The sequence below is a fragment of the Crocodylus siamensis genome, chromosome 2, assembly GCF_052110815.1.
Source record: "Crocodylus siamensis isolate JL-2025a chromosome 2, ASM5211081v1, whole genome shotgun sequence".
Lineage (NCBI taxonomy): Eukaryota > Metazoa > Chordata > Crocodylia > Crocodylidae > Crocodylus > Crocodylus siamensis.
Window position 1 is genome coordinate 244,248,918 of NC_143396.1, and position 27,380 is coordinate 244,276,297.

General features: G+C 41.2%; 1 protein-coding gene across 4 annotated transcripts in view; it reads right to left on the bottom strand.

The window, feature by feature from the left end:
* PRKD1 (protein kinase D1) overlaps positions 1-22,188 on the bottom strand; it is a 277,704-nt gene extending 255,516 nt beyond the window's left edge. The window contains exon 1 of one of the 4 annotated variants that reach the window (XR_016440336.1): positions 21,431-21,828. Coding sequence is in view for 3 of the 4 variants with exons in the window: in XM_090033536.1 (XP_089889662.1) it covers positions 21,431-21,622 (192 nt within the window). In the remaining variant the exon portion in view is untranslated. Of the gene's footprint in view, positions 1-21,430; positions 21,829-22,021 lie in introns of those variants that run through there. The other 3 variants (XM_090033538.1, XM_090033536.1, XM_090033537.1) reach the window with 3 other exon arrangements.
* Positions 22,189-27,380: the final 5,192 nt, after the last annotated feature.

Consider the following 27,380-nt stretch of genomic DNA (forward strand, 5'->3'; position numbering starts at 1 on the left):
CTGATGGATACAGATCCAGAATATTTTTTTCAAATGAAAAGAATCTTTTCCAGTCTTCTTGCTTTCATCTTACATGCAACCTAAAGTTTATTAGATCCACAAATTCCTGGTACCAGGAGATCTTGCCACCATTTTCTCTCTTTTTTGTCTGTCTTTAAAGTGCAATTAAATACTGCCATGTATCACTATTTTTTTTCTTTCATTTTGATGGCTCAGAGGAAGAAGCAGTGAGAATGACCACTAAAAGTTCCTCATACTAGTAAAGAAAACCACTGTAGGATGCAAACATAAACCAGATATGCTCTATAGCCTGCTCTAGAAACACACTATTTTGTACAAAACATGCCAAAGGCGGCAGGGAGGAAAGGCAGTGCCCACCTAGCTTTCCGACAACAACATCTCTGCATTTCCTCAGGTCCAAAAGGTTAGTAACATCCCATTCTGATAAAACAGTATCAAATGAACTTCACGTTAAGTTTAGCAAACCACAGAGAGGTCCAACAATACCATCAGCTTGTGAGCACACTGTACCAAGTCTCAGAATGTAGAAAGGTTTTAAAGGAATGGTTTAGATCTTTTTGTAAAAAAAAAAAAGAAAAGAAAAAAGAAAAAAAATTTTAACATGTTTTCATATTGTTGGTAGAATACGTATTTCAAAAAAATCTTCCTGGCAAAAATACTGACTTAATTGGGTCCAAGTAGCAGATAGCATTAAAATTGCCCGTCCCTGAACACCTTGCCTACCAAGAACACCCTTAATGCTAGGGCACACCCTTCTGTAAAATCCTACATCAAATACTGGGAAAGGAGGCATGAGGGGGAAAAAAATACATTACCACCACAAGATTCCAGTAATTCTCTGTATTTCTCCTGCATTTCAAAAGATCCTACACACAAAAACACTTCTTGTGTGAAACAGTACATGGAAAGAAACAACATATGCTTCCATTTTTGGAAGGGATAAACACATTTCTTTGTGTTGGTATCTGCTTGCATTATCATATTAATTACTGTTATCTAATTTCTCAGAACCATGAAACATATAGGAAAGTAAGCCACACCACTGAATATCACCTACATAAGAAATATTACAAGGAAGTATGGATTATTAATAAAAAGTTACAAAGAACAACAACTTAGCTGTATGTTGCCAGTATTATGCACCGGAAGAAAATACGAAAGATTAGAGCCAGACTGTCAAATTAAGAGCTACAATATGAGAACTCTGAACCAAAGATGCATTCAGAGAAATATACCCAAGGGCATCACAGCCAAAAATATATCCATTTCACCATAAACATTTCTTACATGCTATGCTAATTTCTCAAACAACCAAGTACATTGAATTAACAATTTGCTGGATTCAGGGAGAAGAGGGGGGTGAGGTACAAGTTAACAGCAGTGGGCTCCAGAAAGCTGTTTGAAAGCAAGAATTCTGGGCAGCCCAGCCAGTTATCTCAGAAAGCTCACATCACATGCAGTTCCCAGCAGAAGCTCTTCTGACATCCCAGTGAGCTCTGAGAGCTCATTGAGCATGCAGCACAGCCAAAGGAACGTGTGGCTGTGCTACCTTGACACTCTCTGGATCCATCCCCGTTAATATATATGTACATACCTAGCATTCCAAAAATGATAAAAACCTGTTTGTTGATATTGGAAAATAAACAAACATCTTTTTCCAGTATTACTCAAGTGTTTTTCTGAACACCAAAATATGAATGCTAGTGAACTGGATATCTTGGTTGCACTTGGAATATTTATCCCAGCAATACTCATGTATCAACAGTATACACACATATTTTACTCTAAAAGATTATTTAAAAATTATCTTCATAAATTCTACATACAAAATTATGGCTGAGCAATTTTTAATTTTTGTTAATGTTTGTAAAGGCAACAGAATATACATATATTCATAGATGTTAGGGTCGGAAGGGACCTCAATAGATCACTGAGTCCGACCCCCTGCATAGGTAGGAAAGAATGCTAGCCAGATATCTATTTGGATAGTTCTCCTGTTGAAGACCCCCAGGGTAGGGGAGAGCATCACCTCCCTTGGGAGCCCATTCCAGATTTGGCCACTAACTGTGAAGAAATTCTTCCTAATGTCCAGTCCAAATCTGCTCTCTGCCAGCTTATGGCCATTATTTCTTGTGACCCCCAGGGGCACCTTGGTAAGTAGAGCCTCACCAATTCCCTTCTGCATCCCCATGATGAATTTATAGGCAGCTGCAAGGTCATCTCTCAGCCTTCTCTTGCGGAGGCTGAACAGGTCTAGGGTGCCCTAGTCTCTCCTCATAGGGCTTGGCCAGCAAGCCTTTAACCATACAGGTGGCCCTTCTCTGGACCCTCTCCAGGTTATCCACATCCCTCTTGCAGTGTGGTGCCCAAAACTGCATGCAGTATTCCAACTGTGGTCTGCCCCAGTGCCCGATAGAGGGCCTCCTTGGTTCAGTTGTCATGCATCTGCTGATGCACAATAAAGTGGCTTTAGCTTTGCTGATGACTTCATCACACTGATGACCCATGTTCACCTTGGAGTCCACTAGGACTCCGAGATCCGTTTCTGCTTCCGTGCTGCCGAGCAGGTCATTTCCTAGGCAGTAGATGTGCTGGACATTTTTTCCCCCCTAGGTGCAGCACTTTGTATTTCTCCTTGTTAAATTGCATTGTATTGTTTTCTGCCCATTTGTCCAACCTGTCTAGGTCTGCCTGTAGTTGTTCCCTGCCCTCCGGTGTAAGGAAATGTCAGCTTCTCCCCACAGTTTTGTGTCATCTGCAAACTTGGACAGAGTACACTCCCTTGTCCAAGTCACTGATGAAGACATTGAGGAGCATCAGCCCAAGAACCCCACTGCCCACATACTTCCAGGTCAATACCGACCCATCTACCATCACTTTCTGGGTATGACCCTCTGGCCAATTTGCCACCCACCAGACCGTGTAATCATCCAAGTCTGTGAGATAGTGCTTATGCTAAGCAAGACCTAGCATAATTAACAACGCACTAGAACTCCCAGAATGCTTCAAGGAGGTTGAAGAGTGAGCGATTGACATTCTGGTAATCACCATCTGACCCTTGGATAAAATTCTGACAGTCTGATAAAAATTGCAAGCAAGCAGCTTTTTTGTTGATGGAAACCACACAGCTAAACCGCAATGATAAAAATTAATTTTGTGTTATGCAAGCAGAGTCTGGAAAATATTGTAGTTAGGTCATTAAGAATTAACATAAGAAGCGTAAAGATTATAATAAAGAGTGTGTCACCTGATATGATAATATAGATGTGTTAACTAGTAACCAACAGAAGTAAGAATCAGAAATGCATATGTATATGTATTATCATATATAAGTAATAGTAAAGTTAGATGCCTCACTGTCAGAGTGTGGACAGTTTTGTATCTTTTGTCTAAAAAAAGATAAGGACTCCTTTTAAATGAGCTGTTGACCAGTTCTGAGACTACTGAATCAGGCAGCCACACCTAGCCTTCGGGTTAGAAAACAAGGGCTTGATTTGGGAACCTCGTGAACCAACAGACCTCCTCAGTTTATGACTTTGTGAAACAATAAAAGTTTTTTAAATTGAAATCCAGGTCTGAGCCTGTGCTTAATTCAGTCCTTATATAATTCAGCACGAACACACACACAGTCACAGTCTTTTAATTTTTTCACCAGTATGGGGTGGGATACCATATCGAAGGCCTTCCTGAAATCTAAGTAAACAATATCGAAGTCTAAGTAAATGATATTTGATGCACTAAAGTTAGCATTTATTATTCTAGTTTAAAACATATCATTCAATAGAGACAAAAATCTTGTACATACACAAAAATGTAAGCTTCTTTACAAGCATGTTTACATAAAAGTGTAAACACAATTTTGACATTTCTAGAAGATGACAACACAAACATACTTTTTGGTTTATTTTAAGTTTTCAGATATTTCGAAATTGTTCCATAGTCAGGAGTTAACCAATTTGCAAACAGCATTACAGATGTGACCACAAAGCCTGGAAATAAATAATGGGATTTGTGCCTGGATGAATAAGGATTCAGTAGTTCTTAATCTTTTCAGACATAGTTGTAAATCTCATCTGAAGAAATGACTCATTCATGCACACAGAGAAGTACAGTACAAGAGAATGACTTGTCTACTGTACAGTCATTTATGAATACCACTCATTAATAGTGCAACCCTCAAACTACTTTACAACTTAAAATGTGTATAAAATATAATAGTAAGATGTTTGGGACGGGGGGTTAATTTAATATAGATATGCAGTTGACTGAACAAACATAGATCTGATTTCAGTATTTTATTCTTTATTTATTTGATTCTGTACCTATACGTACTCCATTTGGAAATATGATGAATTATACTTAGCAGGAAACTCTGACCCACTGAAATGCAGCCACTGACTACCCCATCACAACCCCCAAAACAACTACTAATATTCCAGACTAGTCAACAGCTCCAAAAAGGCACTGTGATTAAAATAACTATTCATTTGTCCCAAAATTATTTATCTTTCTTTCCCTGTACTTTTCTATACTGTTCCCAAAATTACACTGGGGTAGGCCAGGCAATATTCAAGACTAAAAAGCAGCCCACTATTTTACACCAAGCCAGGGAAGGAAATGGGAATTTATGTCAGTGACAGTAAAAGAATGTCCAGGTGTGAGTGGGTTACCATCACACTTGGGCAACTACCCTCTCACCCTAGCAGGTTTAGAGCTATGCTGCTTTTTTATAAAATTAAAAATTTTGATTTTAAAGTTATTTTGGGTTTATTTGAAATAGTGATACTTTTTTCCCCTTTCCCTTCCAGCGCTTTACATGATAAAGAGTGACAGGACAAGAGTAGCAAATAGAATTAATAAGTTTGAGAGAGAGAAGGGGGAAAAAAAAATGTAAATACAGTAGAAAAAAAACACTTCTCCTTCCTGTTACTCACGCCATAATATAGAATCATAGAATCAATGAGTCAGAAGGGACCTAGACAGATCATCTAGTCTGACCCCCTGCCATGGGCAGGAAGGAGCACTGGGGGTGGCAGGGGTCATAAGACCCCAGCCAGGTGCCTATCCAGTCTCCTCTTGAAGATTTCCAGGGAAGGTGAGAGCACCTCTCTGGGAAGCCTGTTCCAGGCTCTGGCCACCCTTACCGTGAAGTAGTTCTTCCTAATATCTCACCTAAACATGAGTTTTATCATCACTCTGACTCTCTCTCTCTAACTATAAACCAAGTTGTCTTAATGTCTTCCCTCTTCCTCCTGCAGATCATTCTTAAGATCCACCATTCCTTCCCATCAAGGTAGTTTAATCTCTTGTGCATTTCTTCATATTTTACATTTCAGTGAAATCTCTTCTTCCCTGGCATTGACATATTCCACATTGTTCCACTTAGATCTATCCGTTCTATCCTCTTTGAGGCATGTTACTTATCAATCACATTACCCTTTCTTTTGATCCCTTCATATCTCTCCCTTCATCACTGTATCATGTGCAAAATACTTTCACTGTCCAACCCATCATTCCTAACCCAAATTTGAGATTCCAAATGTCTCTATTCCACAGATACTACCCATCTTCATTGCTCATTCTTAAATTTTTCCAAGAAGCATTGTGGTTTCTCCAATGCCACCCTTGATGCACAAAAGCATCTCATAAGTACTCGTAAAGCTGTTGTACACAACCTAACTAGACTCAGGGCACCCCTCAGCAAATGTCAGCTCTTAGTTTTCACTCATTTTTTGACTATGGAAAAATAGAACATTTTTTTCTGTAGGAAAGAATTGAGGCTTACTTTGTGAAACATGTTTGGCATGCCTAACAATGCTAACATAGCATGGCACCCTGTGGCACCTTCAAAAGGATCTCAAGCCATCATAGTGCACTGTGGCACCCTCATAGAGGAATATCACTGCTATGAAGTCTCACCTCTCTAGCTTCTTCAAACCTTCTTAACAATGCTTAGAGAGTTCATGTTTTTTGTGACAACTAGCACCAACTCATGTTTCCCTTTGTTCCTATTTTTTTTTCCACTAATCTACAGCACTGGTCTGCAAACTGTGGCCCGACCCCATGCACCTTTATAGTGTTTTCAATTAAAAAGTTGGTAACAGTAACTTGGGCTAGGGACAGGCATTCAAAAAGCTTGAGCCTGAACTGATTCAATCTTTGCAAGTTAGTCTAACCTGACTAGGCTGAATCAGTTTGTAACCCAGACAGACATCCCAGAAATGCAGGGGCATGCCTACAGTGGCTCAGGCTAGAAGCAGGGTGGGGGTGCTACAGCAGGCCTCCCTTTGCTTCCACTGAGCAAAACTAAGGGGGATGTGGCCAAATCCTGGCAGGAGAATCTGATTATTCCTCCCCTCCCCCCACTCCTGAACTGCCCAGCAGGGAATGTTTATCACCATTAACTCAGTGTTCATCAGCTCATTAGGAAAACAAAGCCTCTCTCCATTAACTAATGGAGCTCTTCTTAAACAGCTCTTCCAAGGAAGGACATTAAGCTACCTGTTGATTAGCTCCAAAAAGCCTGCCTCTGTCCTCTCCCACAGCGCAGACCCTAGCCAATGTGTGGTCTGCCAGCTAATGCTCAGGTGTCTGTGTAAGGCAGAGGGGAGGGGGGAATAATCCCTGCTTAGAAGGGATTAGCCAGGCAGACACTCTGTGCCTGCAAGTCTGTGCCAGAGCTCCAGCCAGGGAGCAGAGGGGGGGCCAACCCTGCAGAGAAAGTCCCACCCAGCCCAGAAAGCATGCTGGGGGTGTCTGACTTGTATTAAACCAGCAAGGGGTCTGGGTTGCGGTTTGAGCCAAATCAGTTAAGTCTGATACTACATTGAATCAGGGTTCTCTCAAACCGGTTTCAGCCATTTTCAAACTGGTTTATTTACACTGAACATGTGTTCTGTTACAGGTTTAAACCAGTTTGTGATCTCTTAAACCAGTTTGTGTAATGTCTGTCTCTAGCCTTGCAGTCCAAAGGAAATTGAGGTTTAAAAGTGGTTCATTGTTCCAAACCATTTTTGGAATGTTAGGCTACCACCTCACGCTTATTGTAAGCTCTTCAAGGCATGGACTCTCCCCGTTACCCATTTAAATCATATGTTATATAAGGGAACTCTCCTCTCAACAGAACCCCAATATGAGCAATGCATCCAAGAGAACATAAAAATGCAAAAGCATTGTTTAAAAAAAATAAGTTTACCAGTTATTTTTCCATCTTTTATTTAGCAACCATATCCAAGCCAGTGCTATATCTTTTTCTTTGTACATTCTCCTTTCTTTAAGTATATTACTATGGCGTGTATATAATGCGATAACAACTACTATTGTATAACAGTTGCATCATTAAGGATACACCTCCTTTGAGTTTACCTTTTGGAGGCATGCTACTAAAGGAAAAATGCACAAAATACGCAAACCAAACTATATTCTTTAAAGAGCAATCAGCAATTATGTATGGAACATACATTCACAAGACACAAAACATCCATAGATCCATAGCATTCTATTCTTTCTTGGTCATCTAAGTGGTCATTTCTGGTACTTACATAACCAGGGGTATTCTGTTCTTGGGTGAATAGCCCTACACATTAGGTCTGTGCAAAGCAGCTAGTATTCACTTTGGATTTGACCAACAGTGATTCGATTCAGTGATTTGAATCACCATCCTGATTCAATTCGGCTGACTCCAATTCAGAGATCGGCCACTGCCGAATCAACTGGCCCCATCCCCGCCCACTCTCCCAGCCTCATCAATGACTACACTGCCCAGGCCCAGTGTCCTGGCACTTTTTAAAAAAATTGTTTAAGCCCCACACTCAGTGGCTCCTACCAGACAAGGGGGGGGGGGGCAATCCCTGCTGCCCCCCAGTGCCCTGTGCTGCATGGGCATCTCTGCCATGAGCCCCCAAAGGCCCCAACAGCTGTTGCAGCAGCCAGTGAGTGCGGGGCTTTTTTTTAAAGCACCAGGACACTGGGGCCAGGTGAGGCAGCCATTGATGGAGCTGGGAGAGCAGGGGTCCCCTCCCCACCATGGTCCCTCCTCCCCCACCCTCTACTTACCAGCATGGAGTCTGGGTCCGGCTCCCTGCGGCAGTGAGCAGGAACTGCCTGAATCGCCAAATCTTCTCCGAATCTTTTTCCAAATCAATTTGGTGCTTCTAATCAATTCGGAACTTTGTATTGTTTTCCTGATTCAATTCAGATTCAGAGATTCAACGGCCGAATCAGACATATTCTCCTCCGAATCGAATCAGCAACCAAAGCTTCACACAGCCCTATTATGCATGTACATGACTGCATAATCAGGCTGACAAACCATGCACAGGAGCAGCCATAGTCCTTACACCTGCCCCTTTTAGACATGCAACATATTTAGATATCTGAAAATGCAGTAGTCCAGAAATGACAACTACTGGACTTGGACTTATGAATGGAAAAAGACTGTATACATGTCTCTCTCTCTCTCTCTTCTGTCCACACAGCTCAGTGGTAAGGGTACTCATCTCAGATGCTGGAGGTCCTCCTCTCCTAAAGGAGTTTTGAAACAGGGCTTCTTTCACTTCCCAGAACAGCACTCTTCCCATCCCACCACAGGTCAGGCATTATTCCCCTCTCTGGCATTCCTTATGAAGCTGAACCACTAATAGTCCTTGGAAGAAAAGATGGCAAACAATGCAAGAAGGAAACTTGCCCCAGCCAGAAGTCAGGACCTTCTGCCTTCCTGGCTATCACCCCACTTCACTGAACCACTCTGATTTATTTGCTTCCTCCTGGACCCACATGCCTTCCTGCAGACCTCCTCTCCTGCCAAGAGCACCAGATTCAAAAAGAGTACTAGAGAAGTTGCTAGATAATGGCTGACCTGCAGTGGGGTGGTTAACACACTGGACTGTAAAGTCAGACGTATCCAGAATCAAACTCTATTTGAGTGAAAGCAACAGAACAAGAAGCAATGGTCTCAACTTGCAGCAAGGGAAGTTTAGGTTAGATATCAGAAAAAATTTTCTTACTAGGAGGGTATAAAACACTGGAACAGGTTAACCAGAGAGGTGGTGGAATCTCCATTCTTGGAGGTTTTTAAGACCTGGCTAGACAAATCTTTGGCTGGGATGATCTACGCAGGAATAGTCTTGCTTTGAGCAGGGGGTTAGACTAGACGACCTCCTGAGATCCCCTTCCAATCCTAATTTTCTATGATTCTATGATCCAGGACCTCTAGATTCCCAGGAGAATGCCTTATCCACCAAGCTCTTTGGGGGGAAAAGATGGAAAGAACTAATTGCTTCAGTCTGTGAATATATGAAGTCCCTCACATGTGCAGAGCTATGTGCCCAGGAATAGAATATTACGGGACATGCAAGTCCTGAAAGTGCCCTGTAGACACCTGAAAACTGACCACTTAAATCAAGAAAGAACAGAATGCCACCCATAGTCTACAAATGATCTAAGAAATACCAACTGGGCCATATAAGCAAGAGTTTATTCATTATTTCAAAAGACGACAAAAGAATCTTTGTTAATGATCATGCCAAAGTTCACAAGCTCAAGAGGAATATTAAAATTCAATGCCAGGTAGGACTGAAATCAAAATTATATAAAAGCAAAGTTGGAATACCATTATTATTACTCCTTCTACTGATTTGAGACATTTCTACTTTATCACAACCTTAGCCAGGTTTTTTGTCAAACAAAAATCAAGATGGAAGGACCAGTAGGACTTTTTCTTGAAATATAACCCTGGAATACAATCATGAATTCTGGATTCTTCCTGTCACTCTACATTTCTTAAAGGTAAGATTCAGATAGCATGAAATGAAAAGCATGGCCATACACATAGCTAAGGTACAAAAGAAGAATGGTAGCATATGCATCCAGTCACCTAGTACAAATATTATTTTTTTCCCCAGAACTGCTGGGTTTTGAAGATATTTTCTGGATCACTGTTTCTCCAGTCATATCATACTGTGTGTCATTTTCTTTATTATTTGTACAATTATGCTTCTAACTGCTGCAGCTAAATTTAGATGAGATTTGACAGTCGAAACACTGAGAAACAAGACACTTCTAGTGTGCCTTTCATAACATTTCGCCCAAGCATTTGTTAGCTACAATTATGACTCCTTCTGCTACAATGATTTACCAACCTTGCTAAAAGAGAGACCTCCTGAGACAGTTAAAAGCATCAAAGCTGATGTCCTGTTAGGTAAGAGAGATGACAGCTGCATTATCAAAAACACGCACTCCAACCTTCATCAAAAGGTTTGTTCACCCACACTTTTCTTCACCCTGTTTAAAGTTTTACTTCAGAGAATCTCTTTCCTCAGAAGTTTTTCTTTTCAGAACAGCTACCTCCCCCCTGAAAAGGGATACTGGAAAAGTGGCTGCCCATCTTCTGCACAGTTTTGTATTGCCATACTGAAGAAAATGTACATTTTTTTCAAATGCATTCAATTAACCATTGGCCCAATCCTTCTCTCACCAAGGTCAATAGGAGTTTTAGCCTTAATGTCAACAACAGCAGTTTGGCTATTGCAGCATTATGCAGAAAATCCCACATACAAACTCAGAAAAACCACAATTTAAATTTTAATGAAAGTCCTTGCCTCCTACTTAAGGAATACACTGCACGCCCACAAACCAGTATGTACCCATACACAAAGTACAGTAGTTACTTGAGAGGTTGTATATGATGCATTCAGCAGAGTTTTTTTCTTTAATTCCTAGTTTACCTGAGTAGCAATATAAAACCTCAAAATGAAAAGATCATGAGAACATAGTGGAATAGTACAATGCATGTCTACATTTGCAATATGTCAATGTATAAAAGTATAACCCTCTTCGATGAGGATCAACCTGGAAACCTCCAGAGTTAAAAACATGAGCAACTACAGCTTGCACTGAATCAGGGGGGTCAAACGTATAATTCATGGATAATCTGGCCTGCAAAACTTCATCATCTCACCTTCAGGGCTTTTAGAGGAACCGGGAATTTAGGGACAGGGTGAGTAGGGGCAAAGCCTGCTGCTGAAATGTGGGGCACAGAGCTCCATTGGGGATATGTGTCAGCAGCTGGGAGCAGGGAAGGAAAAAACATCTGCCATTTCTGCCACTCACCCCACCACCACCACCACATTCACATCTGGCCTGCAAGGAGCCCCACAGTACAGATCCAGGTCAGGGAGACATTTGACACCCCTGCACTATGAAGTCATGGCTATGAAGCTTAGGTCTATAACAACTCATTTCCTCTGAAGACTGTCATGTGGAAAACCTTTAACAGGTAAGACACAAGACAGTATGTTCTTCCCCTGCTCAAAAGAAGCTTTCCCCAAGCATTAGATTTCCACACTAATCTAAATCCTAGATAAGCTCCTACTTATGTAACATCCATACTTTTTGGCCAATATGCAGGGACCTCCAAAGCTACTGTAACTTAAGATACCTAGTTCAGGCTAGTGACTAGGTCTATAATAATTCATATCATCTGTGGATGCACATGGGACCTGTAACACCCTTACCACTAAGTAATATAAGCGCAAAGAAATCTAATCCAATATGTTTAATATTTTAGTGTTGCTGAACTGAGCAGTTTGAGCTTATATGTATTAGGATTTCCTTAGTTAGAAGGGAGGGATTTTTTTTTAATCCAGCAGAGCAATATAAATATTCAAAATATAGTACTTTTAAGACTGGACACAGTAGTCCTGATCACAGCTGCATCTGCTCTATAATTTTGAAATTGATGAGATTATGGTATAGTGTTCCTAAAGCATAAAAGTATTTCATCTTTAAAAGGCAGGTCTATTTAACATCTTGAAAAGAGAAGAAACTGAACGTGATTTAAGATTAGATGTATATGTTAAAAATAGGAAAGTTCACTTTGAAAATAGAATTTAATACATGTAAAGAGTTAAAATGCTGAAATTATATGGCAGTATAATGTATACTTTGTATTTAATATGGTATGCAAAAAGCTTTGGATTGTCATCTACTAAGAGAAATTTCTAAACACAGGCATACAAAAAAAAAGGGCTACAATCCAAGTAAGTTGCAGAACTTTTATGTTCTTTTTGTTATTATTTATAGTTCAAGATATGCAACTGTACCCTGTCCTTAGTAATTTTTTCACTGTTTCTGTGTGCCAGCAACTATAGCACATACACAAATGACAGCCTATGGCTATTTAGTTATGTTGCAGACCACAGTGTGGTGTTTGACAATGATACATGTTACATAGTGCAAAGAGGGCAAGTATTTCTCCTGGCCAAGGTTCTTCGAGTGAGAAAGCAAGCAGAATTGCAAGATGGGTTAGGGACCAGCAAATGCAGAAGGGAAGTGAAAGTACGCCACCACAGATAAAGTGTTATAGACTTATACTTACACCCAAGTCAGTGACCTATATCTGGATTAGTAAAAACTTTCCACACTATTACTTCTAACTAGTATTGTGACATTGAAAGCAAGGTGACAGGAGTAACACTAAACTTTATAGAAGTTCTTCCAGCAGATAAAACAGCAATGAGACTTAAAACTTAAAAATCTACCTCATGCAGTGATTTGAGGTGCGGACTTCAAGCTGCTGCCATAAGCAGTGCAAATAAAGGTTAGAAATTATTTTAACCCTAAAAATATTCCTTTCTAAATCATACAAAATCTATTATATCATCAGCTGGGACTACAAGTGAAAATACATGCAAGAACTAATCAAAAACTAAAACATTAACTTTGGCAACAATAAACATGATAAGTAAGACATCAAATCACAGAGAGATAATATGAAAGAGGCATGTTTGTGCTTGCAGAAGTGCTGGACATGCATAGGGATTTCAGAAAAAGAAAAATGCAAATGGAGATCATGTCTGGGCAACACACTAAAGTTTGTTTATGCTGTTCAAACTTTCTAACTTTAAAAACATATCATGTAAAAACTTGCTGAACTAACCTACAGTGAACATGTCCTGTTCATGGCTGTATGTCACATGTGGAAAGTAATATTACTATGCACAGAGGTAGAGAGCAACAAGTCACCTGAAGAAAAAGACACTAATTTACAATTAAAAAAGACAGTCTGAATTCTTACAAATGTAGTACCATAGAAAAAAAACAAAGCTCATATAACTACTCCAACAGAAGCTTGAAACTCAAGGAATATACCTATAAAATTAAAGTTTTATGATGAAGCTGTAGAAAATATTTTATCAGACAATTTAAGGGAAGATGCAATGCCATTCCAAATAAAGTAGTCACATACAATATATATAGGACATTCAGGATAGAATCTGAATCAGAAGCCATGCTCAGAGTAGCACGACTCAAGGCCTAAATCAGACTACTAAAAAGAGAAATTTTCACTGAGCTCAACCAAGTTCATTATTTTCTAAAAATGCTCATTAGAGTTTAAGGCCCTCACTTCCAAAGGATTAATTATTAATTAAACACCCAGGATACTGCAAAAGAGTTTAACCAGTGCAATTGCAGTTCCACCTGTTGAAATGCTCAGCATACAAGGGTTTGCAACCCTTCAATCAGAGGAAACGTGGCCAGCACACTCGATTTCCAGCTTTGGCTGCAGCGGTAGGTCCGCTGCCCCAGGATCCCTGTGGTCAACACCGTCTCCCCACTGCCATGGCTGGAGTCCCAGTACTGGCCACCATGGCAGGGGCACAGCCCCAGCTCCCTATGACCGAAGCCCTCCTACCACAGCCAAAGCTTCAGCTTCAAAAGACAGCAGACCCACTTTGGATCTTCTGTCATACAGCCTGGCAGCTACAAGGGAGGGAAGGGGAGTCATCAGGAAGGGATGCCCAGCCCTGACCTATACTCTGAGTTGCTGTCAGGTGTTTCCAGGTAGGCAGTAGAGTCTAGCAAGCACTCTGGGATGCAATCTCTGGGGCTGGGTGTTACCAGCAGTGCAGGCCATCTGCAGCACACCCAGCCAGCCCACTGCATGCTTGTCCAGCTTTCATCTAATGGGATTTCAAACAGCTTAAACCAAGTTGCTAAAGCTTCAAACATTTGAAGCCTGCACATACCCCCAAATATCTTCAGGGAACATGGACAGTTCTGAGAGACAACATACGCACAGACGTTGCAGATATGACATCACATTTTCTGATAGACTCAAAGTTGCAATCAGCTATTAAAAAATGATGGGTACATTAGCTAAAGTGAACACAACTACACTTTAAATTAACAATCACAAGAAAAAAATATATTTGAATCTTCCAGATCTTAATAAGGCCATAAACATACACTACTACCCAGTTCCAACACCAATATATTCAATGTCAGCTAGGCAACAAAAAAAAAAAAAAATCACATAGCTAGAGGGGGCTCACAGTATTAAACACAGAAAGCAACTTAATAAAATAAACATAGATGTGATAATACTACTTAAAAACTATGTCTAGATCTTATTATCCATTATAGACCTTTATGGTTCACCATAATTTTCATCAAAACATTGCATTTCTTACCAAACTCTATATTTACACTGTTAACTTTCCCCGTAGCATTTGCCCAAAGAAACTGTATACATTGAAAAACAGATTGCAGTAATTAAAAAAAAGATTTAACAAAATAGCTTAATGTATAAGAAATCAACAACAATCACAAAACGAAACTTGTCACCTTGTTTAAACCATTGCATTTTCCCCTACCCACACTGGGGGTTTTTTGGCATTCAGTAAGTATTTTTCCCTCCTTACTCCATTTTGTCCAAGGTTTTTTTTTTTGTTTGTTTTTGTTTTTTTATTGCTTTTCAGCGCATTGTCATTTCACAAATAGTTTCCTTCGTATGATACAGCAACCACCTTCTCATACAGTTCTGCAAGGGGGTTTCTAACAAATGTCTAACATGAGAGCTTTAGAGTCTATGATGTTGTTAATAAAATCTAATACCTTATTTGTCTTTACTTGTTTAACTTTGTCCTTGTTCCATGATTTTTCCACATTAATCCCCAGATCTTTTTCCATCTGCTGAACAATGGGTTCTTCATTCCCAGAGTACTCTTAATTATCATAAACTTCTCTATGTTTTGTACTTTATCACCGTGTCTCCTATATAATCTAAGTCATTCCGAATCCACCTGAATTAAGCCTCATTATATACTCTATCATACAGAAAATATGGGCTAAATTATCTGAATTCCTCCCTCATAGACCTCTTTAATATTAGGAATGTGGGACTTCCAGGGATGTCAATGGAGTTTAAGTACTGCATATGAAACAATCACAAAACGTATAACAGGAATCTGTGTATAGCTCTGAGACACTGCTCTCAAATTTACTTAGGTTTAAATCATTATTTATAAATTAACAGAGTTCCTAAAACCACTACTTTGAAACCCCTTTCAAACCAGTTGTCTCACTGGTTTTGCTGCTAGATCAATTCTCAGTGCAAAACATTACATTTATGCCTTCTTCCATGGCACTTCACTCTGCAGCCTTTAGACTCCAATGTGGAACTTGATCAAAGGCTTTTAGAAGATATGAATATTCTATATCCACAATATTTGCCTTACCCAGCACAATAGTACCCAAACAACACATCGCTTATCCAACAATTGCCCATTCCTAATCCAATCTGACTTCCTTTAGTCAAAACTTTTTCAAGTGTCCATTCACCATATCTCATTGGATACTGTCTGAGCTCTTTCCAAAAAGGGTGTCTCTTTCTTAAAAAGCTTTAAGAGCTTTTTCACAAAGATCTCTTGATCTTTCTATTTGGAAAATATCAAGCATGACTAAGCTCCAGAAGTCACATTTGGAGCTAGTAAAATATTTCTAAAGAACCATTGAATAGAACCATAATTTCTGTGGTTTTTTTCCAAACCTACATGGGTCTTTTTATTTGTATACTTGAAATTGAGCTGACCTTTTTATAACGGTCTTATCTAGTAATGATATTTACAGGCAATAATATAATTATATTACCTATTGTAGCTCTACCTATACTCTTCCTACAATAATGATCCATAGCTTTGATTTGTCTGGTTCCTTTTCTGTACCAGCTAAGTAACTTATTGGGGTCCAAATGTAGTATTTGTCCCTTTTCTAAAATGTGCAGGCCAGTTTAAGTTAGGTGTCACCTTTTTATTAGAAACAATATATCTCTCTATCTCTCCCTATATAAAGGGCTTAGCCCGTCTCTCTGTCCATAATGCTGTTTAAGGACACCAGGAGCCCTGCACAGCAGGGCAGTCAGAGGGAGGCGCCAGCTGAGGAAAAGCGGGAGCTGGCTCCAGGCTACTGTGAGAAGACAATTACAGGCAATTTGTTAGTGTTTTTATAAGGCTGAAATGTGTTTCTGTATCTGGTGGGAAAACACCTCAAATCACAGAAAAGAAAGTTACCTCTCTTGTTTGTTCACAGGGGCACACAAGGAAACGACCAATTCTAAAAAAGACCCACATTGGGTAGGAAGTTCAAGGAAGTGTTTTTCTTTACCTGCTGCTCAAGGTTTCCTGAGAAAGAGCCCTCTCGTAGTACAACTAACATATACATGTCTGTTTGTGTGTGCTGAGCTGAACATTTATAAGTTTTGGTCAGAGAGGCAAGTCCTTGAGTCCTTTTTTTATAAAGAAGAAATTCTCTCTCTACTAACTTCATTTCCTAACTCCTGCCCCCAGTATTCCTTTGATTACTGACACACTCTTGTTTGTTTTAGGATGGTTTATGAAGATGAGGAAGGAAGAAGATGTCCCTTTCAAGTAAACAAACCCCATATGATCTCTGGGGTTGTTTGAAATGACAGCAGGAAAGGAGAAAGCACATTTTAATACTAAATTTTTCTTTAGATGAAAATCTCTACCCCACTTCCCCGGGTCAGAGTTAAGGATCATGGGCAAGTACACACCAGGGCTATTTTTGACACAGCCAGCTAGGTGTCCCTGACAAAGACAGCCAAGAAAGACAATAAACAAGTGAGTGCCTATAACTAAATACATGCATCTCTCAACTCAGTGATAGGTAGTATGTCTGAGTATAGAAACTTTTAAAAATCTCCAGGTTCAGACTGCGACTGCTCAAGCAAAAATCTCAAAGGCATGTGTCATTAGCAGCTATTATTAACATACGAGTACATAGGTTCAACATTCTCGTTGCAAAACACCATTTCAATTATTTTATTTGCAATTCTCCATTATTAAAATGGCCTATTCTTTTAAATTACATTTTTATTGAAGAAATTCAGTAAAGGCAAAAAAAGTCAAGGCAAGGCAAGAAGTCAATCACAAGTCTATAGTATACTTAACCTCTCAAAAAACTTATTAAGAAGATGATCTACAAGACAAATTCTCTGTCAACTTTTTCAACTAAATAGCAGCAGCAGAGCAACAGCAATGTTAATTGTACCCACAGTAAGCCAATTCTGTGCCCGTATATTCTATTTACAGATTAAGTGATCCAACCTGAGTACAATAACCACACTAAAACACACAGGCCATGCATCCTGGCTACCCAAGTCACAATCGAACACCCTTCTACAGCTCATCATGTAATTGCATTGCGAGTTTGGGATGAGACATGACGTATGGTTCTTCTACTGACAACTCCTTTGCCTCTGGCTGTCAAGGGACCGGCTGATATTTTCTTGCATCACCAGTGACCATCTCATAAAAATCCATATTTTCATGTTGCAGAATTAAAAAATCTCTCTCAATCAGGGATTTAATGTTTGCAAACTGACAATGATATCTAAGTCTGTTAGCTCTAACATTATTTGTAATAAAAGATATGCATTTTCTCAATATCAAAGAAGTACAGCACAGCAGCACATTACCACCATGTATTAGAACCGAATGGAAACAAGTAGTTTCAGCTAACTTTTGTGTAAATTTTCTTTCACTAGTCTACATATCAAACCGTATGTTACAAAATAGGATTTTTTCCTTCAACTTTATTTAATGCTGCCAAAAGAACGGGGGTATATTAAAAAAAGAAACTTATACAGCTGTTTTCTACTTTGACACTTTGGGCAACTGTTTAGGCAAGTAGTTAGTTTTGTTACATATTATGCCTTTCCTTAGAACTTAGTCCCAAGACATTATATTGTGTCAAAGAACAAATCCTCTCTTTTACAATATTTGCTCAGTTTTTTTATCAAGTGAGCTACTCTAAAAAGTCAAGTGTTGACACATTCAGTAGTTGATTCTCACTCCTTTCCAACTAGAACATAAGTTGAATGATAGAGCTCCACTTCAACCATAAAACAAATAACCCCATACGGACAGGCTTGAAGATTTTCCCAGTACTAGTTTTAATAAAGAAAAAAAAAAAAAAGGAAACTTACCAAGTCATAAAAAGGTTATTAACTGTTAATGTAACTATGTCCTCTTACAAAGCAAAACTACCCAAGCCATTGCATTTTGAATACTGTCATTACTGGGGGAGAGTAGCTGCATGCACACATGTACATATGTAAGTAAACACATGGTTCAAACATCCACAGCTTTTATAGGTCTGATCCTACAGACATATGTTAAACTTCACAGGCTCCAACAGATCTAATTGACTTCAGTAGTACTACTCACAGTGTACAAAGTTAAGCATTTCATCTTTGCCATAACATAACCAAATACCCTAATTCTGCAGAAAGATGCAGGCAAATAAACCCCATTTTGTAGTAAAATCTTCACTGATTTCATACAGGCTCAAGGATATCTACACATACAGCCTAACCTATAAACACACACCCAGTAATCCTATACCTTCTGTGAGTTTACGAGCACCACAAAGGAGGTACAACTGCTTTTGACAGACTAACATGGTACCAATTGTCTAGTACAGACAGACAGCTGTCTACGTCTTTATGACACCGATTCGGAATAGTTACATAAAAGACAGGACTTTCCTGGGAGGTAGCATGTACCTATTCAGTGAGCACAAAAGAACTTAAAAACTATCTGATGTTTCCATACTGTAGTCAGTCCTGTATAATTTCCTCCTTAACCCTGACAAACATATTAATGTTTTCTATATTATCAGAAGTAAAGAAATACCTTCAAAAGAGCTGCAGCATTGTGTTCTTCTAAATATAACAGGCGTGTTGTAAGGTAACAAGAAAACATGCTCTTGATGCAACAACCTGTTTGCAAGCTTTGGAACATTAGAGAACAACATTATAAATACTCAGAAAACAGAGGAGTAAGTGGACACTTACTCCAGTTATGCTTATAGGAAGTTGAATAGTTTCTTGCTTGATTAACTCCATCATAGCTTCTTAGTTATTTTCTAAAACATGAAAAGAATCTAAGAATGCTTGTGTAATCAACTTCAAAAGAGAGTAACTGTAATCACTGCTTCTAGGTACTTTTAACATGTATACTTAGCACTGCCATGAGCTGCTTTATTATTTATATACTTATTCATATTTATAGTCTTCTTATTATTTTTTTAAATTAGCCCTAGACACTGAAGACTAAGCAGTGACAGTGCAGTGCTCCTTGATGCTCACACAGCCCTTTAAAAAAAATAAATTAAGGCCTCAATTCTGCAAATATTAACATAGTATAATTTTACTCATGCAAGTTATAACGTTGTGTTGAATTACTTGTGCAGGTAAAGCAATGTGCATGTAGGTACTTGATGGTTTAAACCCAAGGGAAAATTCCCAGTAGATGCATGCCACCATCTAAAACTTAAAACTAAACTCCTTGAATTTTTGCCCTTCCATAAGACACCCTCTCCCAGAAAAGGCTGTAGGAAACAAGGAAGGTTTGCAGTATCCCCTGAAAAGCAACAAACTCAGGCTCTGATTGACTTTGGGAAGAAGAGCACTACATTGAAAGACACCACCTTTAAAAGACACCTCAGTTTCTGTTTCTTTTTTTCAAAGAAAGACATAGTAACTGTATCAAATAAAGCAACTGTTCAAGATTGTTATGCCTACACTGGCTAAACCTAGCATCTTACACTCTGTCATGATATCCAATTTCTTTAAATTAGTAAATTCTCTTTAGGCAACATAATATGGTTGTGAAATAATTTAAGAGAATGCAGCCTAGAATACTACAAACATGAAATAAACACTAAGTGCACACAACTGAACAACAGCTGCAGTGATCTGAGCTCATTTCTATTACACCCAGTACAATAAGTTATGAAGGGTCGAGAAGAAAACAGCTCTGCATGTCTGGCTTCTATATGAAAAGCAATCTGCTTCTGTCTAGGTTTGAAAATAAACATTGGATGGCTAAACAAAAGGATGTGTTTACTTAATTAAATACATGTGCACACTGAAGCAAATAATTGCTCCTTAAAAGGTAAAACCAGTACACAATTTAGACCCCAAAAACTTGCTGTTCAAACTATTTAGAAGGCACGTCTGGCGCTTGAAAAACAAGATGGGGATAGTCTGCCACATTTCAAGAAACTTTGTATGACTGGCCCTATACCAAGATTTCAAGTGATACCATCAAGGTTTAAAAAAACAACAACCACCACCACCACCAAAAAACACTTGCCTGAAATTCTTTCCCCTTTTTAAAGCGAAAATAATAACAATAACAAAGAAAAGATTGCTCTTTATTTACTGCAGGCATTTGACAGCACTTTGTGCCCAGCCCTTCTCACTGTTTCCCCTTTGGGTTTACTGTTAGCCCTTTGTGTAAGAGAAAAATATTGGTTTAGAAGAAATCAGGCGTGCCAGGTAAAACAGAGAAGTTGACAACAAGGAAGTGCCTTTCCGTCAGGTCAGATGAGGTACTTGCGACTGACTTTTAACTTTGAAAACAGAGTAGAGTGGAGCCCATGCTACAAGCCCCGGGGCCTCACCCGTCCCCAGGCAGCGAGTATCACCTGGCGGAAGCTCCTGGCTGTTCCTGGAACCAAAAATTCCCAGCTGAAATCTACCCCTGACCTTGCCTATGGGATGGTTTCACACCCACAGCCCTCAGAAAGGGGGGAGATTCAGTTAGGTTCATTATGCAAGAAGGTCACCTGCCAGATCCCAAGGCTGAAACTCAGCACCAGCCCCCTCCCCGGGGTACCTCGCATCCCTGTGTCCCGCACCACCTGCCCTTTAGCACCCGGCTCCATTTGTCCACAAGACGCCCTGCATGCGGCGGGCTGCCCAAGTGGGATCCTGTTACCTCGCAGCCCCGCGGCTCCCGCCGCCCCGCTAGGAAGTGAGCGCGGAGCCCGCCAGGTCCCCGCGCCCCGGAGCTCGGGGAGGCACCTGGTGCCCGGGCCGGGGAGGGCGGGGGCTCGCGCTCGCGCTTCCCCCCGGCCTCCAGGCTGCTCCAAAGCACAAAGTTTCCCCGGGCGGGGGCCGATGACAGCCGCCAGAGCGGACCTGCTCCCCGCACCCAGGCCTGGGCCGGCGCGGAGCGGAGCGGAGCAGAGGGGGCCCCGCCCGCCTCGAGCGGCTCCGCGGCCCTTCCCCGGGGAGCGCGGGACGGAGCCCCCGCCTTACCTTCTGGTCCACGATGGAGCAAGCCATTTCGCGGACGTGCGCCAGGCTGAGCTCCCCCGCGGAGTCCTGCAGCAGCAGCACCGGCTCCCGGCTCAGCCCGATCTGGAGGTGGAAGGAGACGCCGCCGCCGCCGCCGCCGCCGGCCGCCGGGAGCAGCGGGCTGGGCGGGCGCAGGAGCGGAGGGGCGCTCATGGAGAACTGCCCGCGGGGCGCGGGGGCCGGCAGGGGACAGACACACACAGACACACACACAGCGCCGCCGTCACTGCTTTGCCGCGGGGCCCCCGGCCCTCCCCCCGCCGCCACGGCAAAAAGTTTCAGGGAAGTAGTTGTCGCCGCCGCAGCTCCCGGCCGAAAATGGCGGGGGGAGGAGGCGGAGGACGCCCGGGGAGGATGCAGACAGGAAAAGGCGGCGAGAGACGCGCGCACACACACCCACGGGGGCGGGGTGGGGGTGGGGCGGGAGCCCGCGCAGCCACAGCCGCCGCCGCCGTGTCCCGAGGGCGCGGAGCGGCTCCCCCCGGGACCTGCCCTCCGCGGGGGGAGCGCGGGCAGCCCGCCGCATCCTCCCCGCCGCAGCCGGGCCGGTACCTTGAGCGCCGCTTTCATGCTGCCGCCGAGCCCGGCTCTGCCCTTGCCTGGCGCGGGCTCTGCTGGGCTGGGGAGCTGCGCTCGGCGGCAGGATCCGCCACCAAGTAGGAGCTGAAACCTGTCGCCAGCCTCCCGCACGCACACGCTGGAGCAGCGAGCGGGGCTGCCCCCCCCGGAGCCAGGCGCGCACTGGCGGGGGAGGGGCGCGCTGCCCCCGGGGGAGGGGAGCTGCTTCTTCCCTTCCCAGGCTCGGCGCTGCTGGGGGGCTCCTCTCCTCCTCCAGGAGGCAGCTGAAGCAAAGGAGCGAGGGATAAAGAGCAGACCTATGCCACCTGTTTCTTCCTTAAAATCCCTTCAAATCTGAGGGATGCGCGGGGCCCATTAGGAAACTTAAAGACTTGGCAACTTCAAGGCACAAGGCAGGTCTCTTGGCACAAGCCTTCCGAGGCCAATGCCAGCGTCAGGATCTGGGTGGCAACGTTTCCTAACCTCCGCTTGGAAATGGGCGCAGTCGGCGGAAGAACTGAACGGCGGGGAGCTCGGGTACCAAGAGAGCGGTTCTTGAATTATGCATCTGGCCCCTACGTGTCACAACCGCGGATGTACAAAATGCTTGCTGCCGGGTAAACAAAAAACCAGTATTGCTTTCTCCTAATGCTGTTCCAAGTCATTAGTCAAAAGTTGGAAGATCAATGACCTGTTCCATTGGCAGCAAATCTTATTTCAGAATATATATTTGCATAGGCATAGGTCTGCTAATGGGTTTCAGCAGCAAAGCTGAAGTAGAAGAAAGTGGTTGGAGATGTTCATTTACACTAAACTGTACACTAATAGTTGGTCAGGCATTTTCAAGCTTTGCAATGTTTACCACCCCCCAAAAATCTTTCATTGATATTTTACAGCTCAAACATCATTCTGGTTTTCACTGGCTGTTACTGGACACGCTACCTGTGTCTATATTGTTTCAAGAACTTTGTGTCATTTCTCTCCTATGGATGACAGGGAGGTGTGGGAACAAACACATGCTTCTGCTGCTTGTTCCATTTAAATGCTTTGAGGTAATCTTATTCTTCACCAGGTTTGCTTAGCTATTTACATTTCTATTTCTGATCTTGACAAAACCAGGCATAATCAAACCGTCAGCACCTCTGTCTGGCCCTCTCCTCTTAGTTTTACCTAGGTCACAAATGTCGTATTTGCACTTAAAAGGTTAAGTTTACATTTTAGTGTGTAGATGAACATCTCCAACCACTTTCACAGCTTTGCTGCTGAAACCAATTAGTGGGCCTATGCCATTATCTATGTCTATGTAAATATATATTCTGGAAGAAGACTTGGTGCCAATGGAACAGGTCATTGATATTCCAACTTCTGACATTACCTATTCTTGGTACAGCATTATGAGAAAGCAATACTGTTTTCTCACAGTATTTGCTATTTTGTTTCATTGTGTTTCTAATGAGTATTCCACCACTTGTGACAAAGAAGGGTATGTGTGTTCTTAGAGCCAGCCGAGGTTAGCCAGAAGATGCAGGAAAACTACAGCTGTAGTTCTTTACTGCTTGGAAAGGCACCACCAGATCAACTGACAACTACTCTGAGTGATTGTTACCCAGTTTGATGGCACTGTCAGCCAGCTGCCTGTGATTTATCTATCTATAGTACTCTGATGAGCAGCCAGTAGGGCAGCAAAACAGCAAAAAGAGCCAAGATAATCAAATGTATCAATTTCAATATTTAATCTCCAATCCAAAACAAGCAAGATTGTCCCACAACCTGTTCAATCACCAGGTTCAATAAACACAGGCATATATAAACAAGAACAACAAGCTTTAGTTTGTGGAGCTGTGGGCAGCCTCTGTAGACCCTGTCTGGCTCTAACTCACTACCAGCTTCTTAACTTGGGGGGCCATCTCCCAGTTACCAGCTTCCTCTAAGTTAGGGATCAATCTTATCGCTACAGCCTTCCTCTTAACAATAAATACAAAGTCATTTAAGATGAAAATCAATGAACTCCCATTCACAGAGGAGAGGTTACTAGTACATCACTCTGACGTGTCTTTACCACTCACTTTATTATTCCTTCTTTTCTCTAGCCCCTTTAGCAAGTCTCTCTGAGTCTTTCAGGAAGTTTCACTTCCTTCTAGAACCCAGGAAGCATCAGATCCAGTTTCCAGTTTTGTCAGATTTTCCTCCAACTCTTGATAGACTTACGTCCTTATCCTGGAATCTGATTGACATGCACTTCTGGCAGCAGTGTGTCTGCACATAGCACAAAGTTCACTAGCTACAGTTACTGAGGCTGATTTCCTCTTTCTATATGACAGTATGTGCAGTTGTGCCCACAGGTACATTTCTTTCCATAACGATATGCTTGCTGCTTGTGTTCTGGAACAGTTAGTGTCTTCCTAGAAAAATTTTCCAGATTTAGGCCATGACAGTCAAAATTATTATTAGCAGGCACAAATGTTATGTTGTCTTGTACTGTAAGCACACACTTAACTAGATGCAGTTTCTCTGAATCTACTAGACCTAAAATTGGTGTCACCTCCCAAGGTGTCGCAACGAATGGAGGTTTGTATACCCTTTTTATACTGGATGCTAACAATGCATCTCCTTTTCACTGGTATATCTGTTCCTAAACAGCCAGTTATTTTGGTGTTTGCTGGATTCACTTTTGGTTTCAATTTCAATTTTTTTTATTCATACTCTGGTAAAATATTAGCCTGAGTTCCAGGGTCCTATTTAAATAAAACTATTATTCTTTGCACTTCCGCTGCCAAAATCCAGTCTATCTCATTTATTTGGCTTGATTCAACTATATCTACATAAAATGCTTCTGGTATGCTCTTGAAGTTCTACCTGTGTGCACTTGAAGTTTTTGTGCTTGGGATCTGCAGCACCTAGAAAAATTGTTCTTCTTGTAATAGTCAAAGCAGAGCATTTCAAATGTAGAATAATGTTTGGGCCCACACTGCTTTCCTTACCTGGTGCACGTTACTCCTTGTAATGGCTCATCCTTAGCTTGCTCCTGCCAATGGAAAACCCCTTTTCAGCTCTGAAGCCTAGGCCTTCGCATTTACTGCTGCCCTCTTCATTTGGATAGCCCTTCTAGTTAAGCAGTATATGCAATGCCACAAATAATCCTATCTCTATTCAGAAATTCTGTCAAGTTCCCACAAGCAGAGTTCTTAATCTCTAGTTTGGTAACATACTGATGTATGCTTTCTCCTGTTTGCCTGCACATAAAAATTGAGTGCTTTTCAAGAGCACCATTCTTTTTTGATGTGTACTACACCTCAAATTTGGATAGTATTTTACTTAATTTCATATTTTGGCCTTTTTCAAAGACAATGGTATTACAAACAGCCAAGGCATCCTCCCCCACAATATGCAAGAAAAGAGATGATTTGACTTTGTCAATTTTCTCTTCTGCCCCTGTGGCTGGTATGAGCTACTTAAACCTTTGTCTGAACGCCCTCTAGCTATATTGCCTGACATCAGAAGGGCAGGTGGAGTTTGCAAATCTTCCACGCCCAACTGCCCTTTAACTTAACTATGCAGGAAAATCACTTACAGAGGGCCTTGCCCTTCCAGATGGCTGTGTTGCTCCACTTGCTCTCAGTTTCCAAATGATTTCCAGTTCTTCTCATTCTCCACTTTTGACACGATGTAGTGATCGCTGGGTTCAGTAAACACAAACACATGTAGATTAGAAGAACAATAAACTTATATTTGTGAAGCTGCATTAAACTTTTGCAGACCCTGTCCAGATCGAGTTCACTTAACTGAGGGACCAGCTCCCAATTACCAACTTCTTTTAAATTAGGGATGATTTTAAAAATTTTAACTTTTATCACTACACAACCTACCCTAATCTATATGGTCATAATGGATTGTGGAATGTAGTTTTTGGGATAATGAATTAAACATTTTACAGGGTGATGCCAGTGGTGAGCTGCTTCTCAGCATGCACTGCACACTTTCAGAGCAAATAAAACTATTCCAAAGGTTTGTTTTCAGTTCTGCAAACCCACAAGCATTGCCAACCCAGATCCATTTTTAGATGTGCATAAAGGACTATTTTCATTAAAATATATAAATGTGTGCATTCAGTTAGCAGACATAATGCTGATCACAACTTTACAGTTAGTGTGGTGATGAGCAAGTCATGTTCAGAATTATATCAACAACTCACAGTTAGACCCTTGTTTCCAAACAGATTTAATAATATCAAATGATGTGATTCTAAATATAACTTGGCCATGCCTACAGCGACTGCAATATCAGAGGATACAAATGGCAGCTAGATGACTCTTCATAAATACTAATTAAATGCAACGAATAATTTAAATTCACACAGCTCAATAGAAAAAAAATCTGCAACAGGTTTATGCATATATCTGTCATATGATACATTTCCTTAATTGAACCAATAATTGTAGTTTATGAGCAGTAGCTGTTTGAAACTTAAATTAATCAAGAACTATATGAGTTCGATAAGTCAAGCTGTGAGTTGTCAGACTAGCAACATAGAATGGTTTGGAAAACTGTGTTCTTCCTACCACTGACCTACTGAACAACCAGGGGCACAGGCATAACAGTTCAGTCAGTCCCAAGGGATTAACTCAGAGACCTGTTGAACAACCATGGATAAGTCCATTCACTTCTTCATGCTGGTCTCTTCTATCCATCTTTCTATGTTTATCCATAAATTCTTTGGCATATGGATTGTTTTCATACCAGGCTTAGTAATGAAACCTGGGCATTCAGGAAGAACTATAAAACAGGTCATAATGATTGTCATTATATCACTGGGTCGGTCAAAAAAGTATAGAAAATTCTATACTTTTTTGACCGACCCAGTGATATAATGACAATCATTATGTATAGAAAATTCCCAAGAACATGCTGCAGCACAGGATTTATTATTACAAGCGTGTAAAATACATAGCAAAATATGTCTATATTTGGGTCTTTACTGTTCTGCAGTAAAAGTTCTACAATTATCTATCATACATAATAATAATAATAAATTATATATAAGTGTATGCAGTACAGAAAGATCTAAATATAGACATATTTTGCTACATATTTTACATTTATGTATATATATATACATTGGTGACTGGCGCCTCCTGAGTCTGGAGGGGACACCCATAGAATTTTCATAGATTTCATAGACATTAGGGCTGGAAGGGACCTCGGGAGATCATCGAGTCCAGCCCCCTGCCCAAAGGGCAGGAAGTCTGCTGGGGTCATAGGATCCCATCCAATTTACTTTTGAAGGTGTTCAATGTAGGTGCTTGAACCACCTCCAATGGCAGACTGTTCCAGACCTTGGGGGCTCGGACAGTAA